Source organism: Elephantulus edwardii, unplaced genomic scaffold, assembly GCF_000299155.1.
Source record: "Elephantulus edwardii isolate Elephantulus edwardi_28Jun2011 unplaced genomic scaffold, EleEdw1.0 scaffold00045, whole genome shotgun sequence".
Taxonomy (NCBI): Eukaryota; Metazoa; Chordata; class Mammalia; order Macroscelidea; family Macroscelididae; genus Elephantulus; species Elephantulus edwardii.
In genome coordinates this window covers 18,272,876-18,294,532 of record NW_006399795.1, presented here as the reverse complement: position 1 = coordinate 18,294,532, position 21,657 = coordinate 18,272,876, and the positions used below count along the sequence as shown (strand labels likewise).

Here is a 21,657-nt window from a genome sequence, read left to right as displayed (position 1 = left end):
CCCCCCTAATAAGTCCCAACTCTCTCATTGCATTAGCCTGGTCACATGGCCATCCTGAACCAATCACATAGCCCACAGGCAGAGAAGCTCTGAATGACCCTGGCCTGTTGGCTTGCCCCCTCTTCAAGCCAGCAGTCGGAAGAGCCAGCAGGGTGGAACAGAAGATGAACTGGTTGGGGCAGGGAGTGCTTAATCAGCATGAGGAGGTGGGAACCCCATGGTTAGAGGTTGTCCCCACCTCTCCTCCCTCCCTTCCTTTCAGGAATGACCACACCGGGCTCCTCACCACAGCACCACCAGCCGGGTGTCAGTTCTCTGTCCCTGAGCACGGATACCAGACGGCAGCAGGCCCAGCAGGTGCCACCTACCTTGTCCCCACTGTCACCCATCACTCAGGTGCGAGGCCACGGGGCTAGAGTTGGATGGGAGACATGAGGGCGGGTTACAGAATCCCCAAGTCCCTAGATGCTTTTTCTTCTTACCATTGATGTTGTCAAATGCATGGGACACAGAATAGCAATTCCTGTGATGGCAAACTCCACTGCTGACCGTCTCCATACAGGCCAGGGCAGGGCCCCCAAGCCAGGCAGACCTGCAGGGTTGTCATTGACCCCGCTTTTTTTCAGGGTCAAATTGAAATCACCATACTCAGAAAATCAGAGTGTTTGCCCCTTTTTTGCATACTTGCAACTTGCCTTGTTTACTTCCTGCATTTTCAGTCCCTAACAGTAGGGGGAGCCCTTGGGTGGTGCTGTAGTTGACCCGTTGAGCTGCTCATGGGATGACCAGCAGTCCACCTAGTGCCTCAGCTATAGGAATCACAAACGTCCCCTGCTGAGTGTCCCTGGACTAGGGGTTTCCACTGACCCCCAAGAGACTGCATCCCATCATGATTTGACCAGCTGATGTCCTTGGACGCTACACACACCTTAAACTACATAACTGAGTGGGAAGAGAGAAAGGAGGGAAATCTTAGAGGCTGAAGGTTCTGGGGACCACTGGGTGGTTCAGTGGGTGACCAAAAGGTTAGGCGTTCGAGGCCACTAGAGCTACCTTCGAAGAAACACTAGATGATCAAGAAGCCATCAAACCCTGAGAAACAAAGTTGTGCCCTGGCACCCATGGGTTACCCTGGCCGAGTGTCTGCTCGACCACGACAGGACCATTGTCATTTTTAAACACAGCACCGTGACACCATCCCCCCAAAGTAGAATTCCCCATGCATCCGTCTGGCCGCTGCACAGCAGGTCCAGGTCTTGTGCAGGCAGATGGTCAGGAGGCCTGGTGGCCCCAGGACTGTGCTCTGGCTCCCCTGGGCCAGGCCCCTCGCCCAGTGATGCTGGTCCTCCTCCCACCCCTCAAGACAGCCTGCCTGGTTGGAGGCCTCTTGTTCACAAATCACCCATTGGCTTCTCAAAGCATTTACTTTGTTTTGTTTTGGGGAGGGTTTTTTTTTAACATAAGAAATGTTTTCTTTTCATTTTTTTCATTGTTGCATATTTTCTGCGCCCTCCCCCAGTCCTCCCCGCAGTGCGTCCCTTGTTCCAGACTGCTGTCATTCATATCAAAGCATCCACTTTGGCTGCAGTTGGGCATCAGGTCGCTGCTCACCCTGGGCCGGCAGCTTTCACACTCAATGTCCACATTCCACACATCACCCCACACAGAGCTCTCTCCTCTGCTTTTTGTGGGTTGGTTTTTATCTCCCTTTCTGATTGTAGTAAAGATACAGAGCATCAGTAAATGCATCCGCCACGTCTACAGCTCAGTGACATCACTGCACGTTTCACGTCGTGCCATCCTTAATCTCTTTGCCTTTCTAGAACCCCCATTTCCCCACCCCGCCCGTGTTTCTCCTTTCAAACATGAGGAGGTCGAGTGGTCGCCCACTGACTGCCTTTGTCAGCACACCTTGTTCAGCACCCAGAGTGGATGAGAGTCAGAGTAGGGGCGGGAACCCTCAGGACCCTTGTTGTGTACTGGCCGTCAGGATGGCGGGGCTGGACCACCGACAGTGGCTGCAGCGAGGGCGGGAGGACTTGAGCTCCCCTGGCCTGCTGAATGCCGAGTGTGGGCTGGCCCGGCCTCAGCCTCCATGGCCCGTGGTTTTCCACCTGCCCATTGTTACATAGTTGCTGGGCAGGAGGGTGGGTGGCCCACAGTGACCAGCAGCTCCATAAGGAATGTCTGTCCCTTCCCAGGCGATGACCATGGACGCCTTGTCCCTGGAGCAGCAGCTGCCCTACGCCTTCTTCACGCAGGCGGGTGCCCCGCCACCACCGCAGCCCCAGCCGCCACCTCCCCCACCGCCCACCTCTCAGCAGCAGCCACCCCCAACACCCCCAGGTGGCCCCCTGATGCCCAGTGCCAGCCTGCCACGTGGCCCACAGCTGCCCCCACTCCCGGTCACCTTGCCGTCCTCGCTGCCCCCGTCCCCTGCTGAGAGCCCTGGCCAGCCGCCCCTGGGGATTGATGTTGCCTCGGTGAGCCTGGGGCGGGGGTGCTTGGAGGTGGGGAGTTGGGTTACAGGAGGTCCAGGTAGAAGGAAGTTCAGTTCCCTCAGCCAAAACTGTGGCTTTGCTGTATAGATGAGGAAACTGAGGCACAGGTAGGCACTATTACTCTCAGACTTAACAGCAAACGGGCTGTCCGCCATTGAGCTGTCAGGTATCCCATATGGGCCCTGCAAGCCCTTCTTGAGTCTGGCTTCTGTGGAGGTGGTGAGCAGCCAGAGGGTCTGGGAAATAAATATCTGGTCATGACTGGACACAGGAGGATTTAAGACGTGTGACTGACAACAGTCTCGAGGGTTCAGCGTCATCAGGACTTGTTTTGTTCATTGCTATCCCCTTTTGGACTGCCCACACATTCATCCCAGTTCCCCAGGGGTAGGGGACGAAGCTCCATGTGGCCAAAGCCGGGAAGCAGGGCCCCACTCAGGGCATAGACTGACCTTCAGAGTTCCCACACTGCACCCTCAAGGAAACAGCATATGCCAAAAGGGAATCCTGAAACTTGGTGGGCTTACATGGTGGGGTGACTGCTGCCCAGAACCCCAGGAGAGATACACACCCGCACCAGCCTCCACATAGGCCACCTCTTGAAACCCTAGAGAGGCCGTGGGAGCCTAGTGAGGACACTTTGGTGGCTGTGGCCAGGTGGGTCCGTGCTGACACCCCTCTCCCACAGGCACCGTCCCTGCAGCAGTACCGCACAAGCGCCGGCTCCCCAGCCAACCAGTCTCCCACCTCTCCCGTCTCCAACCAAGGCTTCTCCCCTGGGAGTTCTCCACAGGTGAGGACGCTGCCACCCTCATCATCACACCTCCTCACCCTGTCTGCTCCACACATACCCCCCTCCACACACCCCCCACCCCGTGTCTGCTGTCTGCGCCTGTCTCATCCGCATCTTGAGTTGGGGGCAGGCAGAACTGGAGGGATACGATTGGGTACTGGGTGGAAGGTGGGAACAAGGAGATGGGGGGATGGGAACAAAGCACCCAGGAGGGGCCCAGGCCAGGTACCCCTTGGAGAGTGGAGGGCCAGGCACTGTCCCTGCCAAGCAGCCATCCCCAGAGCTGCTTGTGCCTCTGAGCCCCCTGTGGGACATTGGCAGGGCAAAGGCTTTGTGCTCACATAGTGACAGTCAAAGGCCTTTGTTGGAACCCGTGTTAACCGCGCCTCAGTGCCTTGCTCAGAGGTCCAGGGACACCCCTTGAGGCTATGTATAATGAATTCCCAGAAGACACCCCATTGTGAGACTCCTAAGCATAGCCGCACTCCCACCCCCTCTGACTTCTCCATCCTGACTGAACCTGGTAGAGCTGAAAAGGCTAAGTCTGGGCTGTTTTCACAGGGCTTTGGGGTCTCGGGCATCCTTGCATCATTTCAGAGAAACAGAGCTGTCCCAGGCTCTGGGAGGCAGGACTTTGCCCCACGTCTTGCCAGCTCCAGGGTCTCTTGCCCCATGTGGCTGCCCTGGTGAGCGTGGACCTGATCCAGATCTCTGAGCCAGCCCGTCTCCCCAGAGTTCCCTACCTCACTGCCCTATGGAAGCTTTTAGCTTGCACCCCACCCCCCAGTCAGGATTGTGGCCTTGGCAGACTCATCTAATGGAGGGAAAGGCTTTTGGATCCCCCCCCCAGCCCACCCCAGGAGTGAGAAGCTCCCAGAAACCATTGCAGTGCCCAGACCCTCAGCAGATCCCTGAGTGGTCTTGTTGCTCTGCTTGATAGAGGAAGCACTTCGGGGATAGGACCCTCCCCGGGTGCTCAGAGACCCCCACCTGTTCCCTCCATCGTGGACTGGAGTGGGCTGCCAGACCCAGCCCTGTGCTGCCTCCTGGTTCTGTGGATGGGGGAAAGCACCCCATCCCATCAAACACTGATGTAGGGTGTAGTCCAGTGTCTGTCAGTCTACACACTCTTGGTCTCCGCACACCATTTCCAGGATCTTTGGCCCTGCAACACGTTGGTCTTGTGACATAGTCAGAGGTATTGGAGAAACTGTTGAGGGATCAGGGTATCCTTGAACCAGACCAGGACCCCCAGGGGCAGCAGAAAGCATTTACTGGTTCCCCAGTCATATCCCTCTTCCCTGTGGCACAACAGGAACCAGGTTGGGCTGCCTGAATGGTCATTTAATTCTTGGGCCCAAACCTGCAGTGGCTTGGCTGCCCCACACAGACAGCAAGAATGTTGCTCTCTGTCCAGCTGTGTGTGCAGTTTTCTTTTCTACTACACACAGAGCCGTAAAGCGGGGGACCAGTGCTCAGTGGTCCATTCCCCCAGGAAGTGCAGCCTGAGTTCAGAAGAGGCCTGTGACAGCTGAGACGGTTGAGACACCAACTCCCACCTTCTCTCTCCGAGAAACCCAGCCACAACTTACTGATCCCGATTTCAAAACTTTCAGACGGATGCTAAAGGACAGAAGTCACAGAGATCAGGACGCCTCTCCTACGACCTTGTGTTTCTCTGACTTTAACACGTATTTTTGGGGAACACAGTGAACCGTTAACAGAATTTTTGCCATGTTGCAGTTTTTCCTCTCTCTGTGTTTTGCGTTTGAGAGGCGTAGGGAATCGTACACCCCAGGAACACCCAGGCCCCCTCGCTGGGGTGGGCATTCCTTTGCTGTCACTCTGCTGACGACCCAGAGCTGCTAGCTGAGTTCCAAGTTCAGTGTGTCTTCTCTCTGGTGAACCAAGGCCCCAGATTCTGGCTCTGGCCATTGTCACATTAAGATAATTCTCAAACATCAGCAGGTGAACACAGGTCTTTCTAGAGCATCTGTCAGAACGTGCAAGGCTTTCTGTAGCAACACCTGTGTGGATCTTCCAAGAACAAAGCTCAAAGGCTGAGAGTCTGGGCTTTGACTCTGTGGAGACATCTGGACACATGATAGACCCATGTTCTCTGTGGCTCCTGTGGGGGTGGCAGATGGCTTCCCATGGCAGAAACGTAGCTGTGGGGGATCCAGGGTCTTGAACACAAGAGGGTCTCCTGTCCCCTGTGGGTTATCTGTGCTCACATTGTCGGCTTTGTACACCTGCCTGTCTAGTGTCTTCTCAGGCCAGTGAGGGGGCCACCAAACACCCTTTCTTTCTTTCTTTCTGGCCCCAACCTTAGTCACTGCTGCTCTCCTCCTGTGTCACTCTATCCCCAAGTTTGAGGATGAAGAAACAGTTCAGAGAGACACACACACAAACAGCAAGCCATTGGAAATGTGGTCACCTGAGAGCATACAATGTGCCCTCTTCCCACTGTCTTGAGCCATGGGTCCTTGTAAATAAGTATCACCGTCTCCTCCACTCCTAAGTGAACTCTGGGGTCCCTGGGACCCTCCCTTGCCAGAGACACTCCACCCCCCCAGCAGTGTCTGTCTGTCCACAGCACTCCTCCACACTGGGCAGTGTCTTTGGGGACTCATATTATGAACAGCAGATGGCAGCCAGGCAGGCCAATGCGCTGTCCCACCAGGTGAGCCTCAGCCAGAGATAAAGGCGGGCACATGGTGCCAAGGAACCTGGGGTGGGAAGTGGGGAGAGCCCTGAATGGTGGGATGGGACCCAGACAGGTCGTAAAACCCAGTGCCTGATGCCAGGGGAAGGGAGGGGGCTGGGAGAAGGGGAGGAGAGGAGACTACGTGGGGCTGGAACTGCAGGGCATGCTCATGGAAGTTGGGGAGGGGCAGTAGGTGAGGTCCCAGGACTGATGTGTGGCTTGCTCCTCGTCCATCTGAGTGGGGGACACAGTGTGGGTATACTCAGCTGTCCGCGGTCCCCGAGCTCACGGCCTTCCTTTACCTTTAGTTGGAGCAGTTCAACATGGTGGAAGGTGCCATCAGCTCAAGCAGCCTGTACAGCCCCGGCTCTACGCTCAGCTACTCGCAGGCTGCCATGATGGGGCTCACGGGCAGCCACGGCAGCCTGCAGGACGCCGCACCCCTGGGGTACCCGAGCCATGGCGGCATCCCCAACATTATCCTCACAGGTGAGAGGGTCTGGGGAGGCCTGACACACCCACCCCAGGGACAGACGACCAGGGGGTGCTCTAGGCCAGGTGTCCCCCAGGCCAGGGGCTCAGAGCCCTGCAGGTCAAGTAAGCACAGACAGAACCCAGAACATGCATAACCGTAGCATGGGCTGACATGTCAGAGCTGTCACCTGCCGTGAGCAGTGCAGAGTTCAGACCCTCCCACAGCCCCCTCCCCACATTCCCTGGGTGTTCTCGGCTTTGTTGAGGGAAAAAATTTATTTCCTGAGAAATCGGGGCTGCTCGAGTTGAAAGTGAGACACACACAGCCACCTACCCTCCTTGATTCCTGCAGGGTCTCCTGCTACAGCCCCGTGTGGCCAGGGACAACACTGGAATCAAGCCCCTGGGGGTGTCCCCACAGACCAGAAGGGCAATAGTTTTCATGCCCACTTCTCAGATGGGAACACTGAGGCCTAAAGCCTCATTTCTAGTAAAGCACCTCTGGCTTTGTGGTTCAAAATATCTACTGAGAACATGGGCTTCCGCCAGCTCATGCAATGCTTTATGTTCCACAAGGATGTCCTTGTCCCCTCCTCATAGCACCTCTCGCATACTCACACTGTTGTCCTCAGACACACATGCCAGTTCACACAGGCCGGCTGGGTGGAGAAGGGCTCCCACGAGATCAACACGCATGTTTGGGGCCAAGTCGTTCTCGCAGGTGGGGCCATCTGTAGGGTGTTGACCAGCTTCCTTGGTTTCTATGCACTTGATGCCAGGAATTCCCCAGTTTTTAACAACCACAGATGCCCCCAGGCATTGCTGAGTGTTCTCTGGGCTCAGTATTGGTCCAGGTTTGAACCCCTAGACCCTGGAATTCCATTGACACCAAAAAAAACCTGTCTCATAATCATCTGACCTGACATGCTAGGATGTGACATATATTACATTTACTAGCTAGGTTGATAGGGACATCACAGGAACTAGGGGAGCTCCTGGAACCCTGGGGTGGTGTTGGTTGGTAGGTGCTGTTGGATTGAGTCTGAGCCATGGTGACCCGTAGCGATCTGATGTTCAGCCAGGTCTGAAGCCTGGCCTGGCCTGTGCAGTTACCATCTCTGGCATACTCGAGCCCACTGAGGCAGTCACTGTGTCAGTCTGGTTGAGGGTGTTCCTGTCTTTCACGGACCGTCCAGCTTTCCAAGCATGATGTCCCTCTCCAAGGAATAGCCTGTCCTAGCAACATGCCCAAACTGTGTGAGACAGGGCTTTGATATTTTGGCCTCCAAGGAGCACCAAGGGTGGTACGCACAGCTAAGTGCACAACTGTGAGCGGAAAGATTGGAAGGTTGTGTCCACCCAGAAGTGCTTTGTATTAAGAGAGGCCTGGTGACCAGCCATTAAAAACCCTGTAGAGTGCAATTCGACTTTGACCCACGTGGGGCAACCATGAGTTCCAGTCAACTCAGTGACAGCTGATTTTATTCCTGTTATTGTTGTTGTAGGATCATTTTCATTTATGCCATTTAACTAATTAGGAGCAAACTTGGGTTTTCCAAATTATTAACATACAATTTCTTCCCTTTGGCACTGCTGAAGTCTGGGCTGGATTGTCCTTTAGGTGGGGACCATCCTATACCCTGTGGGGTGTGCCTCCACCCGCTCCATGCCTACAGCACGCTTACCCAGGTCTGATAACAAGGAGCGTGCAGTGTGCCAGAAGGCAGGGTCAGCGATATGAAAGCTGACAGCGGTGGGGATGCAGAGGCGGGGTGCTGGCCCCCAGGAATCCAGGACTCAACTGTGCCTTTTGCCGTCCTCTCCCCAGTAACCGGAGAGTCCCCTCCCAGCCTCTCTAAAGAACTGACCAGCTCACTGGCCGGGGTTGGTGACGTCAGCTTCGACGCCGACGCTCAGTTCCCCCTAGATGAGCTCAAGATCGACCCCCTGACTCTGGACGGGCTGCACATGCTCAATGACCCTGACATGGTCCTGGCTGACCCAGCTACTGAAGACACCTTCCGGATGGACCGCCTCTGAGCAGCCGCTGCCACCACCGCCACCGCGGTCAGTGGTCCCCACAGCGCCGCCATGCACCGGCCGAGCTTGTGATTCTAAGCTTGCGATGCTGCAAAGCGCCCCCACCTGCCCGCCCTTCGCCTCCCGGTTGTCCCCCCCCCCACCCCGCCCGCTTGTCCCAGCGTGAGGCCGAGGGCCCGGCTGGGTGGGGGTTAGAGATCTGAGCCCCCTGCTCACGGCCACCTTCTGGTTGACCCTGCCTGCTCGCCTGGGCCATCTGCTTGGGACAGTGTAGGGGTTGGAGGCTGAGCCCCCTGCCTGTTGCCCTCCCCTGCGTGTTCTTGCCCCCTTCTGCCTGGGGTGCGAGCAGGCCCCTGTAAGATACCAAGAGCATGTGCCGGGCCACCAGGCCGGGGGCGCTTTTCGAGGTGCATCTTCCGACTGTTGTCCAGCTCTCACTGCCTTCCTCCACCCCCCCATTCCCCCCACCCCGGCCGCCACCCCAGGGAGCCGGCGCCAGAGAGGGGCCCGGGACCCAAAGCAAAATAAACACTATTTTGACCGCTGTCTTTTATATTTCTGAGCACATGCAAGATGCCGGGCTCCGCCCAGTGGAAGCGCAAGGTGGATGGAGTGTCCCTGGCAGCAGTGACCGAGCACCCTCCCTGAGCCCCGCAGGCTTGGCCCACCCTCGGTCAACGCCGCTGCGGCATGAAACTCCCACCCAGGAATGGAGGACCGCAAGGCAGCCGCTCAGGGAGGCGGGAGCGATCCCCGGGGTTTCAGCAGCTTTCAGTCTTCTCATTATCTGTCCTCGATTGCTGGTCTTGTGACAATTTCCTCTTGCTCTTTAAGGAAGTGGGGCAGGGCAGCCAGGGGATCTCAGTAGCGTTTTTTTTTCTTTGGTTCATATTTCTATTCTATTTCGATTGTAGACAAGAAACAAGCACTTTGGCTAACCCTTGGCTGCTAGCATGTTTGGCCCCAGCCCCCTTGTGTATATTTTCACTGTAACTGGAAGTGGGTACATGCCAGGTTGTCCAAAATGTTGGGTCTGAGCCACCTGGAGCCGCCAATATAGCACGCCTCTGGGGACTGGGGACAGGACGGGTTTTGGTTAAGGGTCCGCAAAGACCTGGTGGCACTCCCTGTCTCAGGCAGAGGAGGTGGCCGACAAGATTACCACTCCTTGAGAGCCTAGGGCTGAGCTGGTGCCTGTTCTAGAAGGTGCTTCTAAAAATGCCTTCTGAGGCTGGTGATGGACCTCTAGCTAAGGCCAGGCCCTGGGCCATCTCCGACCCTTTGCACTGCAGACCGCGCCCGGGACTGCAGGGCAGCCTTGTTTTCTGCAGCTGCTTCGGAACTGGAGCCCGTCCCACCCCTTGCGTCGCACCACCTCTGCCTGATGCGCCTGTCCCTTCTGCTTAGCTGACCCTGTGGTGTTGGGCACCGCCTGTGCAGGGTCCAGGGGAGTGGACTGATCCAACTTCTGTTCTCCTTGATGGCCTGGCCATCCTTCACTCCTGCCCTCCTCCCTATGACACTGTTAGTTCCCATGACCATCTCCCTCTGAGAGCTGGCCTCCCCCAGCCCCCTTGCTGTCATCTTTGGGGCAGGCATGTCCTGGCAGGGGCCAGGGATGAGAGATGGGGGACCTTTTTTAAAAAAACAAACAGAAACTACATGTAACCTGTAAATAGAGTTTGATGATGATTAGACTTGTATGCAGAACTTTTAAACAACGGCCTTAATACAGGTTAAGGGTTCTGTACCCGCCTGGCTCCACGCTGGTTCCTACCCTCAGCTGGCCAGCCACAGCTACCCGAGGTGCCCAGTGTAGGGAGCGCTGATCTCGGGGACCTGCATCCTGCTGTGTGCCCTGAGTCGTGTTAACTGATGGCTCAGCTCCATCTTGGTATTGCTTTTCTGTGGAGGAGACCAAGGTCAAGTGAAACTTCCCAGACAGGGCACAGGAAATTTGAGACCAACTGGTAGGTGATGCCCTGGGGTTTCTGGTGCCAAAGGGATTGTGCCCTCTTAGGCCTGCAAAGTCCAGGGTGCATAATGGGAGATTATTATTTTTTTTTTTTTAGTATCACTATTAAATACTCTTAAATTGCCAAGACCTTCTAAGATGAACCTGCAGACAGGAACCAGCCCTTTGAATGGGTGTGAAAATGCTTGGTTCCTGACATGCTGTGGGGTGGGGGGTGGGGTGGCAGGGGTCCCTAGAATCTTGTATATAGTTCCGTCGCCTTTGTCTTCTCTCAGGGCAGGCCTGGATGCACATCCCTCCTGCTTGTCCCCCTGGACGGCAGCCTGCTGAGAGAGAGCATGTGCACGCACGCGCCATCCCCATGGCCTGCCTCAGCTTCCCCACCAGTCTTGGGTCTGTAGGGGTGACAGACTTGCTTCCCTGTGTGGCATGCTGGCCAACGGGGACTAGGGCTCCCGCCCCCATGATACTAGCAGAAGGATTTGTGCTCCTCTCCTACTCCTGCCCTGGGGGGCTGCCAGCATGGGCCCAGGCCCTCAGTGAGATGCCACTCCCGTGTCACAGATAACAGGTGACCGCAGGGTGATGCCTTGACTCCCCACTGGCACTCTTACAAATGAGGACAAGCCAGCACACGTGGCACAGCCCTCTTTGTACACTCCTTTCCCAGAAGGGCAGGGCCAGTGCCGCCCCTCAGGACACTGGAAACCCCTCAGAGGGTGGCCAGTTTGTCAGCATTTGTGCAGAATTCACAAAGTCCTACAGCTGGCTGCTCCCAGAAACTGGCCCTTGACTGGCACAGGTGGGCACTTCTGTGGAGGTTCAGGGGTCTCCCAGACCTGCCTAGAACCAAGGCCACAGGGTGTAAGGGGAGGCCCATTTGTGGGGCCTTTACCCCACAAGGACCCCTCTCTACCTCCAGGGACCCCAAGAGGGTGGAGGGGCCTCTCACTGTACTTTATCCCTTCGTGCAGCCCTGAGCTGGGGAAGAGGTGTGTCTGATGTCTGTGTTTGTAGATTGAGGTTTTTGAGGGGAGCATGCCTTCAGGTGGATCATCTTGAGGCTGGATGGCTACTTAATAATGTGAGACCCACGTACAGAGGCTAAGAGGTCCATGCCTGTCTGTCCATCTGTCCTGTTGTGCGGATGGACCTTTGTGTTGTCTGGCACTGGCTGAAGCAGGGCAGGAGTCTTGGGGGCAGATGCTGGTGCAAGGCTGCCCCTTGTTCAATTTCTTGGGCCCAGTGCGCCTTTCAGCATGCCTGTCAGGGGACTCAGAGGCTTCAAGGACATGGGAGAATCCCCCATCCCTGGTCCTCCATGTCACTCATGACCAAACGTTAATCTATGCACCCACCCGCCCTATCCAAGAATCTGAGTCCCTGTGTTCCCAGAGAAGGTTGCCTTGGTACCCCATGGTACCATGGGCTGACTAGAGTGGGTAATGTCCTGCAGTATTGAGGGGATCTATCCATGTTCTCCCCATCAGAACAGCAGCCTCCGTCACCCAACAGACAGAAGATACATGACCTTCTGCCAGGGCCATAAGTGGGGGACCCTCATAGGGGTTGGGAGGTAAGAACCCTCTACAGGGTCCTGGATGTAAGGAGACCTGGGGTACAAGAGCCAGGATGGAATGTGGCAGTCCTCAGTACAGAATTAGACACAGGCAACCCTGGCTTAGAGCTCTAGGTCTGCGCTGAGGTCAAAGACCATTGTTCCCTTGGGTGGCACAGTGATTTACACCCCCAGTTCTCCCTGAGACCCCACTGCTGGGGGGGTCTCTTGTGTTTGTAGGGGGCCGTCTCCTGAGCATCTTCTTGCCAGCTCCTGGAGTCCCTGTCTGGGCAAAGGTCAGTGATAAGGAGGCTCCCCTCCCACCCCCAGGCAGACACAGGCCTCGTCCCAGCACTAGCTGTGGTCTCTGTTTCCTTTGGCACAGTCCAGGAGCAGGGAAGTGGGTGACATGCACACCCAGGCCTGCACTGTGGTACCTGACCCCACTTCATTCCTAAGGGCTTGGAGGGGGTAGGGCCAGCCTGTGCCAGGCCATACCCTCGGCGCCCTGTCAGTGGCTCAGACCAAGTGGGGAGCAGGGGTTGGAGTCTGGATGGCCAGGGGGGTCTGGGAGTTGGGGCAGTGATGCCAAGCCTATCAGCCTGGAAGTCAAGCTGAGGTGACTCCCAGCATGGCCCGTTGTAGGACTCCCAGGGGCTGGACGCCCCACTGATATATGCAAACCTGCGGCCTGTCCCCCAACCCCAGCATGTACTCTGGCGGCGGGGCTGGCCGGCCGTCCTCCTCCCTTGGCGCGGATGCTTCTGTCTTTGTACCTTTGCATCTTTGTAATGAAATGTAATAAAACTCCATTGTTTTCGTCTCTGCCTCCTCCTTTTTTTTAAACCCTTCCCCTCTCCCTCCCCCTAGACACTGCAGAGGCCAGTGACCAGCCATGGACGTGTGTGAACAGAGCCACATGCAAGAGCCCCTCCCGGGCCCATCACCAATTCTCAGGCCCAGCTCCTAGCCAGAGGTGGACCCTTAAAACTTCACCCACTTCTCCCTCCTACTGGGGCAGATGATCCAGAAGGGCCTGGTGTGGCCATCACACACCCCATGAGGGCCATGGCACAGGCCTAGGGACCTCCCTAAATCAAAGTCATAATCCACAGGGTGGATTGCAGGGATGCATGGGACCGCTGGCCCAGCCCTCCAGCAGACAGACCACAGCAGCGTTCTCACACACACACACACACACGCTTTATTTCTTCCTCTCTCAGCCTCTCTCCCCTTCCTCCTGGACCAAGGGACTAACCCCAGCCTTGGCAGGGGTGGTGGTTGTCCCATGGAGAATCCTGCCTGACCCCTAGGCGCGCCGCAGCCGCTGGGCCTCGTAGTCCTCTGGGATGGTGTCTGTGAGAGGGAATGGGGGGGTAATGGTTATAGGAGCAAGAGAGGGGGTGAGGTCGTGGAGGAGAGGCGTGATTACAGGGTCAGGGAGAGGAGGTGGGGCATGGTAGGGCATTGTCCGCTGGGCCCCACCCTGACAGGCTCCCCACTTCCAGCTCACCATTACATCGGTAGCGCAGGTTGGCCCAGATGATGTTCTCCTGGGAGAAGCAGAAGACCCCCAGGCGGCCGCCCCTCATGGTGGTGTCTAATACCACATTGCTGTCCGCCACCAACTCCGGGCCTTCATAGAATCGCACTCTGTGCAGCGGGGTGGGTTCAATGAGACGCAGTCTGGCCAACCGCGAGCCCACGAGCCCACCCATCTCCGGTAAAGGACCCCTCCCTCTAGGCAAAGAGCTTGTTAGTGTCAGGTGGGTGGAGCCTACACACACACCTGAGTGCACGTTTCCTCACTGGAAAAGTAAAAGGGAAGATGCTGCCCATCTGCACTGGTGGGCAGCGCAAAGGAAGGCTCGTTCTCATTTACAGAAGAGACCGAGGACCCCGGCAGGGAGGCAGAAAACAGCAGGGCATGACCCGTCCCATTTTTGGGGAGGGGGTCCCCACCTGATGTAGCCCACTTGCGGCCGGTGCTGCAGGAACCAACGGTAGGACGTCTTGTCCTTCCAGCCCACATTTCGAGGGTCCTTCCACAGCAGCCGCACCTGAGATGCTGTGTCCCCCGTGTGCCATAACGCGTTCCTCAGCTGCTCCCCGGGTCCCGTGGAGGATTTCACGGCCTGTCAGCCCCGCCAGGGACAGGGAGGAGTGGCTCAGAAACCAAGCAGGCCAGAGGACCCACCACCACCACCAAACCCCAGACACTACTTGGCGGGATAGGCAGAAAACTGCTGGCCATGGAAGGGTGGAAGGTCAAGGGTTAGGGAGGGCGGTTAGATAAAGGACTCCCAGGAGCCTCCTTGGGTGTAAACAGGGTTTGAGTGGGTCATAGGATAAGGTGGCTTGGGCACTTATGAAAGGATTTCTGTCCTGCAAAGTTCATGGTCTAGATTTGGGGTCTGTAGGAAGATTCAGTAACCTCAGAAAGTCTTGGGTATCCCGAACTGGACTCTAGAAGACTTGGGGAGGTTTGCTGGAGGATTTCGGGGATAAATGGGTTATGGAGGACATATAGGAGATATCTGGAAGGTTTGGAGGCTCTGTAAGAGGGCTCAGGACCCGAAAAGTTTCAGAGGACCAGAGATCATATTTGAGGGTTATGGGAGGACTGGGGAGGCTTAGTGTCAGTGGAAAGGTCTACAGAAGGATCTGAGGGTCTAGCAGTCTGACCCTACAGGTTTCTGAGATCTGGGGGGTGGGGTAGGGTGGGAGGTGGGAGTGTTCTGGAGGGGAGGTCCCTGGGGAGCTGAGTCAAGGTGCTGGCAGAGACTATAGGGACAGTGGCTGCAGAGGACTAGAGGTATGTCTCAGGTGCCTAGGGGGGGCCCCAAGGAGACAGGCGCTAGTGCGCCCCCACCTTGAGCTGGATGCCCGGCTCTGCCACAGCTCGGAAGGGGTTTGCCTGCCAGTATGTCTGTTCCATCTGCTTCCACATGACCACGTAGAAGCTGGAGCTGTCCTGGTACCCGAAGATGAAGCCCGCATAGTCGTCATCTGTGACTGTGTTTACGTGGAACGTCCCCTCAAAATCCACTCCATTGAAGGCTGTGTAACCTGGGTAGAGAGGAGGAGCTAGGACTCTCAGAGGCCAACTTGTCCCTTCAGAGACCCTAATAAACCCTACAGAGGCTCAGAACTGCTCATGGCACCGCCCTTCCAGGGTTCGGATAGCCGAGGGCCACTTAACCGAGACTCATGTCTTCTTCCCTAGACAGCACCTCGACTCTCTCCAATCCAGATGTGGACACGCCTCCTGGGCATAATCACGCCCCTCCCGCGCCAGGGCTCTGCCCACCGCCCCACCCTCTAGGCTCGGACACGCCCCCTCATTTAGCACCGGTCCCGCCCGCAAAGCTAGAGGTCAGCGTCTCACCCACAGCCAGGCCGGGGTCGCTGTTCATGGTCTGCACAATCTCCATGCCCTGGTGGGTTAGAGACAAAAGTCAGGCCCTGGGGGCGGCGCCCCTCGCCCTTCCCTCCAGCCCCTCAGCCCCGCCCTTACCTGGTTGAGCACCACCCAGTTGGGGTCAATCTGCGCATCGCCCTCAGGGTCCAGAACCACTGTCTGGAAAGCCCGGAAGTCCGTGAGGGTGACCTCTGCGTTCTCCGGGCACACGTCGATCTTGTCCACTACCTTGTCGGCATCGAAGTCATCCTGGCACGCGTCCCCAACGCCATCCCCTGGGAGGACGTGGACATGCCCCTCTGTGGGCCCACTGCCCCCCTCACTCCCACGCACAGCCCCACCCACTCGTGCTCAGGCTCTGCACACAGCAAAGGACTGACCCATGACCGTACAGCTTAGAAAACCATGCTCGTTCAGCTCAGGCTCCCCCCACGCCCAGGACAGCTGCAGTCCCTGCCCACTCAGGCCCTGTCCCCACTGTCCCCTGCCCTACTGTTTGAGTCCTCCTGGCCCGGGTTGGGCACCACGCGGCAGTTGTCCCGACTGTCGATGACTCCGTCATTGTCATCGTCGTCATCACAGGCGTCACCCTGACCATCGTGGTCTGTGTCCAGCTGGGCGCTATTGGGCACTGTGGGGCAGTTATCCCTGGAGTCCTGGTGGCCGTCTCCATCCCTAGAGTTAGGGGACACAGAGGAGTAATGAGACCTCTACTCAGCTGAGCCAGAGGCCAAAAAGGCACCACGGACCCTCCCCTGACCTCCCACCTCCCCACCAAGAGGTCTTCTTACTTGTCTTGGTCGCTGTCACAAGCATCTCCCACAAAGTCGTGGTCCACATCTCTCTGGGGAGGAGGACAGAGGATCTCAGAAGCCTATCCATTTCATTTTCTTCTTCTTCTTCATTTTAATGAACATTTACAGAGATTTTGGATTTCCATTCATTCATTGTTGCACTTTTCTCCCTGCCCACCCCCTCCCCTCCAGTTCGCTCTTCTCTTTGAAAAGTAAAAGAAAAATTCCTTCATTGGTATACAATCCCCCCCCCCCATCCATTTCATCTTAGAGCCCTCCAAGGGCTGCTCATATGGGGAAAGTGGAATGGTCTAACCTGGGGTCACCCAGCCTCTAACTCCATGGATGTAGCACCCCCACCTGGTCAGGGTTACTCTTCTGGGGACAGTTGTCACAGGCATCCCCTATGCCATCACCATCAGCATCCCTCTGGTCTGTATTGGGCACTCTGGGGCAATTGTCCACTGTGTTTCTGATACCTGGGGGAAGGGGAGTGTAAGGGGCGATGTCAGGTCCTGGAGATCAAGGTGGGCCAACCTGACCTCAGCAGGGCAGGAGCAAGCAGCAAATCAGTTGATAACAGAGCCCCTTATCCCCAGCTTCCTATAGATGAAAAATTACCCCCAGGATATTTCCTTGTCCCAATCTCATGGGGATTTAGGGTTAAAAACAATTTTCTGGAGACTACGCCACCAGAACCCCCTTTTCCCAGGGCTTTAGGCTGACTGGAGGTAGGGAGTTGGACTGCTAAGGCAAAGGCCGTTAGAATGCACTAGCTGCTCTCCAAGAGAAAGGTAACCTTTCTTTCCATTTACAGCCTCTGAAACCCAATGGAGGGTCAGCTGAGTCAGTTCCCACTCCACAGCAGAATGAATGAATGAATGAGTGGAGGTGAGGGGTGCAGGGTGGGGCGTTTGTCCTCACTCACAGGCACAGTTCAGCTGGGTTCCCACTCTGTCAAGAAGGTACTCCTCAAGACTCTATTTCTGCATTTGTAAAACCTCTGACTCTCACCCCAAACCCTAGGATCACCCCTAGACACCTCCCAGCAGCGTCTGTACATTTACCACCTCCCCTTCCGAAAGCCCTTCTCCCAAGATCTGACCACCTCTCCAGCCAGCTGTTCTCCACCTCAAGGACTGGTTTGATCCAGGGACCCCGCCCCCGCCCCAAGAGAGCTCCCCTCTTCTCCCCAGGCTCTACTCCTGCACCCCCTCCCCGAGCGCTCACGGTCGCCATCAATGTCGTCGTCGCACGCATCGCCTCGGCCATCCTGATCTGTGTCCTTCTGGTCATCATTTTTCTGGGATCGACAGTTGTCACACGCGTCACCCCACTTGTCGCCGTCGGTGTTGCGCTGGTCTGGATTTCGCACCAGTGGGCAGTTGTCCTGCAGATGGTCAGCGGAGAGCGGAGTCAACTGATGTGGCAAAAGTCACTCCTCACCGAGCCCACTCCTCGCCACGGTCCCCTTTGGGCTCCCACCTGCTCATTAAGGATGCCGTCCCCATCAGCATCCGGATCGCAGGCGTCACCAATGCCGTCCCGGTCCACGTCCTCCTGCCCTGAATTGGGCACCGTGACACAGTTGTCCTGGGAGTGTGGGAAGACTATGAGAAACGTGGCCACCAGAGGCCCGCCGGTCCCATTGCCTGGCCACGCCCACCTCGGAGTCCCCACCCCGCTCACCTTGCGGCACTGACGCTCCGAGCAGCGAAGCTTCTCATCTGGGAAGCCATCGAGGTCCGTGTCGCGGGCACAGAGGAGTCCGTTCCCCGCCCAGCCTACGGCGCACTACGGGACGAGAGTGTGTGGGTTACACGCTCGCTACCTCCAGATCTCTAGGATCCCATTCCAGCCCCTCCCACTCCAGGCCTTCCTGTACCCGCCTCCCGCCGGCACTCACCACGCACGTCTTCGAGCCGTCACGCTCCAGGACGCAGTCGGCCTTCTCGTGGCACAGACTGGGAGTGCCGTCGGGACAGAAGCGCTGCGTGCCCCTCCGGCAGCCGGACGCCTGGTCCCCCACGAAGCCGGGCTGGCATGGGCCGCATTGGAAAGAGCCCTGCGCGGGAACGCAGGCGGTCAGCGCGTGCCTCAAGCCCTCCCACCCGGTCCCGGTCTCACTTCCTCCAGCTCCACCGGACTCACCCGCGTGTTGACGCACACGGAGTTGGGAACGCAGTTATGCTGTCCAGTCTCACACTCGTTAATATCCGTACACACCTTGGGGACCAGACGCAGAGATCACCGCCTACTCAGAGCCCCGCCCCCACCCCAGGCCCCTCCGCGTTCCACCCCGCCCCTCAGGGCCCGAGCCCCAGGCCCCTCCTGCCCGGTGTCACTGAAGTCAGTGGATGCGTTCATTGGGCAAAACAGGCCCCTTCCTCCTGCACAGTTGGGCCGGCGCCCCAGGTGTCCCTCACCTGCTTGTTGGCTTTGGCGAAGGCCAGCCCCACGCCCTCGTGCGTGGAGCCACTGAACCCAGGCGGACAGGCCTCGCAGCGGAAGCCGGGGCTGGTGTTGATGCAGCGGACGCGGGGGAAGCAGGGGTGGGCGTTACACTAGGGGCGAAGGGGGCGCGGAAGGTCAGAGCGTGGCGCCTCGGCACTTCCAGGCTCGAACTCGAAAGTCATCTAGTCTGGATTTGCAGGGGTACAGGGGATGGGCAGGGGCGACATGGGGGCGGAGGAGGCTTTCCCGGGGATCAGAACCGCCTTGGGTTCCTTGGGGCTGGGGGGTGCTCCTGGCAGTGGTTGTTCTTGGACATGGTGGCCTAGGTCCTCAGGGGTTAGGACTCTGGTGGCGGGCGTCCCCAGCGGCTGGAGGGAGAGGTCGTCGGGGAGGCCGAACCCGGCGGTTGAGGGGTGGTCGGGGTGGAGGACCCCCGGAGGTGGGACGGTCGTTGGAGAGAGCGCCCCTGGGTGGTGAGGGAGGTCTTGGGGGTGGTATCACTTCAGGGGCTGTATCTTCAGGATGGTCACCCCCAGATGTTGAAGGGGTTCGTTGGGGTTCTGCCTCAACGGTGGGAGGGTCGTCAGAGCGCTGATCCTCGGCAGTGGAGGCGGCCGTGGGGGTGGGCGACCCCCCGTGGTGGAGGGGACGTCCGGGAGGTGGGATCGGGGCGGGCGTACCTCGTTGACGTCGGTGCAATGTGAGCCGTTGCCGGTGAAGCCCGCGGGGCAGGGGCCGCAGCGCGCGCCGCTCGCGGTTTCGGTGCAGACCACGCCGGGGAAGCAGAAGCCGGCCGCGCAGTGGGGCAGGGGGCGCACGCTCACACCAGGGGTGCGCACGGGCTGCATGCCTGCCGGGGTGGAGACGTAGGGGGAGGACCCGGCGGTAACCACCACACTCCGGGAGAGGGGCGGTCAGTTAGGACCACACGGGGCGGGGCACGACGGGCAGGACCACGTCTGCCCGGGATGGGGGGGTGGACAGAGTAGCCAGGCTCTCGCAGGTCCGGGAGGGTAGTCAGAACTCTGTTCTCGCGCCCGGACAGCGAGACCCCGGGAGAACAAAGAGACCTGGGGGGAGGACAGGGAGATTCCGGGGAGACAGGGAGACCCCGGGGGGGACAGAGGAGCCCCCAGGGAGGGAACAGGGGAGCCGAGGGCTCCGCTCGTCCTGCTGGGCAGTCCCCCTCGCCACATCCTCGAGCCACCTCATCTTCTGCTTCTCCTTCACACAGTACGTCCCCACCTACTGGCGAGGGCCGCTGTCTCTCTCTCACCGTCTCTTCCCAACTCACCATTTCCGTCTCCCCTCCCTCCCGTCTGTCTGTCTCCACCGGCCCTCCCCCCACCCACCCCGCAGCGCTCACCACACGCGTCGCACTCCATGACCGTGTTCTTCAGGAACGTGATCTCCTTGACCTGCGGTGTGGAGAGATGTTAAGACTCCTCCTGGGATCCCCATTCCCTTCCCCGGACCCCCTCTCCATAGATTGCCTTGCTCCACTCCCTGCTCTTTCCTTTCCAAAGACTGTCCCCCATCCCTAGTCTCCCCAACCGCCTTTCCTCCATGCGCACAAATCTTACCTTCCCCCACCCCGTATCCCCCTTTCTATTTCCCTCCTCGTTCTTCCCTTCTCTCACTCCTTTCTTATAGTCCCGGGCCTGGACCCTGACCCCCGAAACCCTCATCCACACCTGCTGCCGCAGCAGTTCCCTAACGTCCTGCAACGCCGCGTTGGTCTCCTGCAGCTCACGTAGCATCTGTGGGGCCAGGTCTGCACCTGCGACGACAGGGGACGCTGGTGGGGCGTCGGGGTGCGGGGACACCTGGTACCCTCCCCATCACCCCTCCCGACCACCGCACGGACTTTCCACCCGGCTCCTCAGGTCCCCCCAGAACGCAGGCAAGGCATCCCGCTCGCCACCCCTCCCCCTTCCCTCCTGCCCCACTGCCTGCTTTCTCTGCCTCTGCCCCCCCTGCCCGAGCGCCCCTGCAAACATTCCTAGCACCCCCCTGGAGACGCACCCCCACCCGGTCTCCTGTGGGTCTGGCACCCCAACCCCCAGGAGCAGGCGTCAGGGTGCTAAGCGAGCGCGGCTTACCGAGGGGGATCTGGCCCTGGCCAAGGGCTCCCAGCGCGAGCAAAAGAACGCAGGCGGCGGTGGCGGCGGCACGGGCCATGGCTGGGCTCTGCGTCCGCTATGCGCTCTGCCGCCCACGAGGCCACGGGGCTATTTATCCAGCGGTGGCGGCAGGACGGCCCACCGGCTGCTCAGCCCAAGGTAAACAGACAGGCGGGGCGTCGCTGGCCTCTGTGTTCAACGTCCCACCCGCCTGCCCAGCCAGGCAGCCTCGTGGCTGAACTGGAACCGGTGGGGAAACTGAGTCAGGGAGCCTGTGAGTGGGGCAATCAAAAACCACTTGAGTGCTCCCACATACTTTTTGAGCGCCTGCCATTTGTCCTGCAACGAATGCCAGTCCCTGCCCCTCCCCCCAGTTCGCACCTGGGGAAATAGAGTCACAGTAGATGGTTACAAGTTTAGGAATCCGGCTTTTAGACCAACTCTCCACTCCCTTCTCAACAAGGTAAATGGGCTGATGACATGATTCTGTGCTTCAGTTTCCTCCCCTGTATAAGGGGGAGGATTATTGGTAGTGATGATGCTTGAAGGGAAGTGATGGGAGGTGGACATGGGAGACCTTCAGTCCTATGTACAGGTCTTGGTCTTCCTTGGGGTGGCAGGCCAGGACCCTTCCCTGTGGGTTCCCCCCTCCCTGAGTTCTCCAGCCAGAGGAGAGGAACAGAGGAACAGTCTGGTGGCCCATGTACCTGAAGCCCCCTTTTTGTCTGCACTTCAGTTTCCCTGTGAAATGGGCAGCCCCCCCCGTGTCCCCCCTATCAGAAGGGGGTAAAGTTAATGTTTCCAATGGAGATGATCC

The 21,657-nt window shown here is 58.1% G+C and overlaps 2 protein-coding genes across 2 annotated transcripts in view; one reads left to right on the top strand and one right to left on the bottom strand.

Annotated features, from left to right (window-relative positions):
- The window catches only part of CRTC1 (CREB regulated transcription coactivator 1), a 35,933-nt gene extending 27,418 nt beyond the window's left edge, over positions 1–8,515 (top strand). Inside the window, exons 10-15 of the mRNA XM_006885973.1 lie at positions 263–396; positions 2,202–2,483; positions 3,190–3,294; positions 5,891–5,977; positions 6,310–6,490; positions 8,304–8,515. Of these exons, the coding sequence (XP_006886035.1) occupies positions 263–396; positions 2,202–2,483; positions 3,190–3,294; positions 5,891–5,977; positions 6,310–6,490; positions 8,304–8,515 (1,001 nt within the window). The remainder of the gene's footprint in view (positions 1–262; positions 397–2,201; positions 2,484–3,189; positions 3,295–5,890; positions 5,978–6,309; positions 6,491–8,303) is intronic.
- A 4,842-nt stretch (positions 8,516–13,357) lies between these two features.
- COMP (cartilage oligomeric matrix protein) lies at positions 13,358–20,898 on the bottom strand. Its single transcript, XM_006885972.1, has 19 exons — positions 20,820–20,898; positions 20,412–20,497; positions 20,084–20,135; positions 19,398–19,567; positions 18,690–18,827; positions 18,415–18,489; positions 18,170–18,328; positions 17,953–18,057; positions 17,749–17,856; positions 17,494–17,653; positions 16,624–16,742; positions 16,261–16,313; positions 15,963–16,144; positions 15,566–15,744; positions 15,437–15,485; positions 14,921–15,117; positions 14,011–14,183; positions 13,562–13,701; positions 13,358–13,404 (listed from the first exon to the last, which is right to left on the bottom strand). Exons 1-19 carry the CDS (start codon positions 20,896–20,898, stop codon positions 13,358–13,360), a joined length of 2,271 nt encoding a protein of 756 aa, XP_006886034.1.
- Positions 20,899–21,657: the final 759 nt, after the last annotated feature.

Bases quoted from the DNA above. Each gene is read 5' to 3' on its own strand.
- COMP (XM_006885972.1), bottom strand. From the start codon at position 20,898: ATGGCCCGTGCCGCCGCCACCGCCGCCTGCGTTCTTTTGCTCGCGCTG. The intron at 17,857-17,952 runs GTGAGCGGGGTG...CCACACTCCCAG, and splicing joins CGGAGCGTCAGTGCCGCAAG to GACAACTGTGTCACGGTGCC. The intron at 15,486-15,565 runs GTAAGGGCGGGG...CTAACCCACCAG, and splicing joins ACTGGGTGGTGCTCAACCAG to GGCATGGAGATTGTGCAGAC.